Source organism: Uloborus diversus, chromosome 3 (assembly GCF_026930045.1).
Source record: "Uloborus diversus isolate 005 chromosome 3, Udiv.v.3.1, whole genome shotgun sequence".
Taxonomy (NCBI): Eukaryota; Metazoa; Arthropoda; class Arachnida; order Araneae; family Uloboridae; genus Uloborus; species Uloborus diversus.
In genome coordinates, this window is record NC_072733.1 from 124,220,380 (window position 1) to 124,226,379 (window position 6,000).

Below are 6,000 nucleotides of genomic sequence, written 5' to 3' on the forward strand. Positions count from 1 at the left end.
CCAGAATTTCACCCTGAAAACGGCCCCATAAATAAAAGGAGAAGCAAACACCTAGGCAAAGAGAGTAAATGAGATTCTCAGAATTCAGACTGAGTTATCAGTTGGGTACAAAAGCAAGTTCTTCCTTCCTCCTAGAGGGGCTTAAAAGGGTGTGGGAAGGGGTCCTGTCATCTGTGAAGGGGGGAGGGAGAGATTGTTTCATTCAAGTCCCATCTTTGTCTTCTGAGAATCAACAAGGAGAGTAAACATTTCATAGTACAGTAAGGAACCAATTATCCGGGAAATTCAGGACCATCGCTACCCTGGATATCTTAATTACCAGGTTCTCTGGATCGCTAAAAAGCATTATTGGTCGATTGTTTGTATAAATCATCATAATAAATAGTTATGCATATTAAAATAAGAAGAAAACAGTTCAGAAATGCTTATAAATATCAAAATATTAAAAACTAATAGAGAGAATAATTTGAACACCAAAAAACTTAAATTATTCATAATACATGAGACCCTCACATTTTGTTTGGAAAAGAAAAAAATCCACCATTTTTCGATGTTTTAAAAGGAAAGAAAACGACGGGAAGGACAAAAAAAAAAAAGCTTTTGAACCTAAATGTGCGATTTTTCTACTATAGTGTACAAAAGAATTCACTTTCATGATCACGTTCACCTATCACGTTTCACGATCAACTATCCGGAAAATTCGCGAATCTGGTTTTCAGCGTTTCCTACACTTTTGCGACGTCACTTATGCCAAACGCCTTTAACTGGAGGTCATTCAATAAAATACTGCATTAGAATGCGACAATATTCATTTCCTTAGCTTTCAGTTACGATAAAACACTAAAATTTCAGACTTACGAATGTACTTTTTAACTCAAGAAAATATTTGGGAAGTTTTGCCCCTCATAAGGGACAACCATTTGAAGTTAGTTTTTGAAACATTTTCCGAGTTTTCCATGTATAATATGGTGTTTATTAAGAAATCGTTCATATTCTTTTTGGTATTTCAGAAAAAAGCTTAATTTTTCAAAAAATACCAAAATAGCGTATTTTTTAAAAATGGCCGGATAAAAGGTTCTGCACTGTATTTTCTGCTGTAGGATCAGGGGATGTCTGTTCCAGGAAAAGTAGAAGGGGTACTTGGAAAACGTCCAAGTGAGAACACAAATGACACGTGCCTTCTGCTAAAAGGAAATTTAAAGAGTTGAAAGAAAATAATATAGATGCCAGCAGATAAAATATGAAGATTAGTGATGTTTCAGGCCTTTTTCCTTCTGCAAAATAGAACAGAAGAAGGGTTGGTATGCTCTTGATAAAACTTGAAAAGGGCTCGGGAAAAAAGTTCATCAATATGCTTAAAACGTGCATCGCACAAAATTGTCCACCACGCTTGAGATGTCAATCCTTTTGCATCTTGTAAATATTTTAATATTTTGACAATCAGAAATTATTTTGACACATGCTGACTTATATTAGCGTATTTTATGTTTTAATTTTGAAAGGTACTTTATTTTTGAAAACATGCCAACATTGAACTCTCATTTCGCAGAAACGCGCTTCTCATCTTTGAGATTTATATCCTTTTCCATCTTGTAAATATTGTAATATATTTGACAATCGGAAGTTGTTCTGACATATGCAACCCAAGATTAGCTTATTTTATGTTTTATTTCAATAAATCATAACACTATTTTTGGGATGTTTCACGAAAAAAATACTTCCAGTGTTTGAGATTTCAATCCGTTGCATCTTGAAAGTATTTCAGTTTTTAAATGGAATGTATATTTTAACATGTTTGACTTTAATTAGTATATATTGTTTTTCATTTTAAATAAAAAATTGTCTTTGTTTTTAGTCTTGTCTATTAATTATTGCAAACAGGATTTTAATCATTATTTCCTCACTAGTTATTGCTGATTTTCTGCAAAAAATACAAAATTTAAACAAATGAGCTCAAGGTATTTTAATTTGTTTGGCTTGAAATGCAATCTTTTTTAAAAAGTTTAATTTACATTCATCATGATTTTGATGTCTACTCAAATATTTCACGGTATAATGCAGATTACTAGGGAGGTAGGAAAGGGAGATCCGTAATTAAATATTTTTCTTCTTACATTGCAATTCAAAGGATTTTGAAATGCCTCAAGTTTTTACTCTTACAGAATAAGTAGTCAAATTTATAACCCAAAATGATGTTGAAAAACACCCAAAAGTCAAAATTCAGCATTAGCTTTGAATAGTGCCCTATTTATGATGAGAGTGCCCTTTTCATAGACCAGCACCTTGCCCTTTTTTCTATAGAGTGAAAACTAATGAAGATGACCGACAACGATCCCTTTACAAACTACAAAAAATGTCAAGACTACAAAATGAAGATCTCAATACAGAAAACTAAATCTATGGTATTCCGGGGAAAGGATTCGGTAAGAACTAAAATCGTCCTCAACAACCAAATTATTGAACAAGGTCAAAATTTCAATTACCTTGGCTGCAACATTTCATACCAACATGATTCTGATATCCAGAACAAAGTTTTTAAGTTCCAACATATTTGTGGTACGCTGATAAGAACCTTAAAAGGAAAGACAAGAAGAGAAACTCAGATGAAATGCTATGGGGTTATGGCAGTGCTCGGAAATAAGGACCATGAACTCCTAGATAAACAGAATTCAGACGGTGGAGATGCGATTTCTCTAAGCGGTCAAACATTGCATCATCCTAGACAAAATAAGAAGCGAAGGTATACGAAAAGAATTATAGACCTACAGCTTTAACGGAAAAATTACCGATTATCGTATCAAATGGAGAGACCACGCACGAAGAATGTGGAGACCATGTGGAAGACTACCAAGGGCTGTCTACTACTATCAACCCAAAGGCTAACGAGACTGCGGCCGACCTATAAAGTGGTGGGCAGACCAGGAAGCAAGAACAGGCTGAAAGCCTAATCCATGAAGATGATGAAAAACTTTCCTGGATTTTAGAAAGATAAATTCTGAACAAAAATGATTCAAAAGCTCTTACTTTGTAATTCTATTCTCAGTATACATGCTTTTAATGGCTTATAGGTGCATAGCATAAATATTTATTTTCTAAAAGATATTGGCATCCAAAGTGGCTATCAAAATTGTTCACATGAAAAGTAGCCTATTTTTAATTCACTGTATCTCAAGTTCGTCCTATTGCATCTTCTCTTCGTTGGTAGCATGTAGAAAAAGATATTATTTCACACAGAAATATTTTATTCTGTTGTAATATTTTAGCGGCCCTTTTACTTTAAAATATCTGAGCGGCCGCACAGTTTGCCACCCCATAAGCACGGACCTGCTTCTGCAGAATTTTTTCAAAATCAGTCTTTAAAACACATTTCAGACTCTCTTGGACGATTGTCTTCTGAAATGTTTTCAAATTGAAGTTCTGAAAACACAATTTTGATTTATATTTTGATGGAATGTGTTGTCTCTAAAGGAAATGTTTCAAGCTTGAAGGTCTATAGATGAATTTTTTTTAAGTCACGTTAAGGGAACAGACAGTGCTTGAGGACTCCCTACAAAATTTGACAATAAAGCTAGTAAAGCAATATCAAGTTTTTTTAATGATATTGTTAGGGGAAACAGATTCTGGAGCCTTCCATCCTAAAAACATATTTTAAAGCTCACTTAGGTGACGATAAATATAGAAAGGTGTAGTTTCACACTAAAAGTAGTTTGAAATTGAAACTCCAAAATAAAATTTTATGTTCGTCCAAATTAAGGGGTGAAGATCATGTTAATTGGGGGAAGAAAAAAAAAAGCTAGAAAATTCTCCAGAAATTTTCGAAAATAGTGTATTAAAAATGCCATTTTAAGTAATCTTTGATGATATCCGAGTCTCACTCAACAAAATTTTCTGAAACTAGAGGCCTAAAAACAGTATTAAGCTCTCTTTGTAAAAGTATTGCAGTATTTAAAATCTCCGAAAATTAGGTTTTATCCAGCGCGAGTTCTGATCTCATTGGGGGGGGGGGGGGGGGGGCTATAGCCCTGCTAGCTAAAGCTGAAAATTAGCGGTCGCCACGTGGCGATTAAAGTCACAAAAAGGCAATTAAAAAATGTGTCATCGATCGCCACTCCGTCGCCTCTCTTGCTCAGTCACTCTACAAATTCATTTTTCTTAAGATTTAAAATACCGTAAAACCTCGAAAGTACCCCACCCCATTTTCAAAACTTGTAAATTTTAGGAGAGGGGGGTTATTAGAGATCTTTTTGGAAAATTAGCCAATATAATTGTTTTTGATAGCATTAATTTTAGAGTACAGAAAAGAAATAAGTAAATAACAGTTAATATTGATGAAGAGTGAGAAATTAATCAAATCCTTTCATTATTCTCCTGTTATAATAAATTGCACATGAGCGCCTTTTATTTGAAAGGATTTTGCACAAGGATTTTTGCAAGTTGGCAAATCCTCTACAATTTATCGCTTGAAAATTCATCATGTGCTTAATGTAAGCAGTGAACCAAACCAAATCTGGCTAATGACAGTGTGAAAATTTATAAGAAACATTATCAATATTAAAATCTATGTTGAAAGTGCAGAAAAATAACCAAAATTGCAGACTTGGAGCAACAATGAACCCTTATGTTAAACTAATGCAAAAAAGTGAGCTTTTACGTTACATATTTTTATATTGGGGGAAAAAAGTAAATTAAAGTATTACATACAATTTCAAAAAAAAAAAGGCAGAATGAATGTATGAGGAAAGTATTTCACTTACCATTCAACAGGGTTTTTGCAGTAATAGCTGCTAACCTTCCAAGGAGATGACCCCTACCATCAATGATGATGGGCTGTCAATAAAATTTCAAGACATTTTTATAATGCATATTACGTTACTGAAAGGAACATTAAGACAATATAATCAGGAGTATTTATAAGTACCCTTTTAGCAGAACATATATTAACACAGTGAAAAGGATTGCCCCAGTACTAATTTCGATTGAAAGATGTTACGTTACAGCAGCTCTAAGAGAACAATTGTCGTCAGTAAAGAAACTTAAAATAACTACCGTGAAACAATATAAATATATACTGCAATAAAAATATTAACCGAAAAATGGCGTTTACTTGCTATTAGGCCTAAATGTTAAAGAAAATCTAAAACGAAAGAAAACAACTAAGTAATACGGGGCATATACAGTAAGGAAAAAAAAACTACCATATAATTTCATAACCAGTCATGAAAAGCTTCTTAGACATGTATAACATTTCAATATCACAAAACATGTACCAATAATGTACAACACCAGTAAGAAACTTACCACGTGTACCTAGCATTGTAAGAACTTTAAAAGAATTATGCGCGAGTATTGGAACGCAACATTTAAAATATGGGTAAATATATATATGAACAAATAAAAAAGAATAATACATACTTTTTCTGAAAATCCAGTCATTGTTATAACTTGAATTGCGAGGCCAACTCGCCGACGAATTTTGCAATTTACACGAGTTGAAGTTTCAAGTGTTGCCAAAACAAACAGCGAAATTTTGCGATAATAAATCTCAACCAACAAGTCATGGCTACAATCGATCCACTATCCAACAGGTTGAGATGATTAATGAATGTACTTTTATCCAGGGCTGTGGAGTCGGAGTCGGAGTCGAAGAGTCGGAGTCGGACTGATTTTCGGATAAAGGAGTCGGAGTTGGAGTCGTTAGAAAACATGCCGACTCCGACTCCGGGCTTCTTTTTTTCTTTCCTTTTCACTGACTCTCCTTGCATTTTTTAAAAACTGATTACCAATTGGTTCGATTACATGTATAAAAAGATACTAATGAGAAAATAACTGCCATTATGGCAATTAGCTAGCTTGAATGCTTACCGAACTTTCTGTAGCCGTCCCCTAGTTTGCTTGCTTTTAACTTAACTAATAGCAACTGTCAGCAAACGGTTTTGTTGCCTAACATTTTCAAGTAATCACTTTCAAATAAAAACTCCGCAGCCCTGACTTTTATCTCCC

The 6,000-nt window shown here is 33.9% G+C and overlaps 1 protein-coding gene across 1 annotated transcript in view; it reads right to left on the reverse strand.

Moving 5' to 3' along the window:
* The window catches only part of LOC129219463 (60S ribosomal protein L13a-like), a 47,202-nt gene extending 41,689 nt beyond the window's left edge, over nucleotides 1-5,513 (reverse strand). The window contains exons 1-2 of the mRNA XM_054853858.1: nucleotides 5,413-5,513; nucleotides 4,755-4,827 (exon numbers count right to left, since the gene is read on the reverse strand). Of these exons, the coding sequence (XP_054709833.1) occupies nucleotides 4,755-4,827; nucleotides 5,413-5,433 (94 nt within the window). The 5' untranslated portion in view covers nucleotides 5,434-5,513. The remainder of the gene's footprint in view (nucleotides 1-4,754; nucleotides 4,828-5,412) is intronic.
* Between the last annotated feature and the right edge of the window lie 487 nt (nucleotides 5,514-6,000).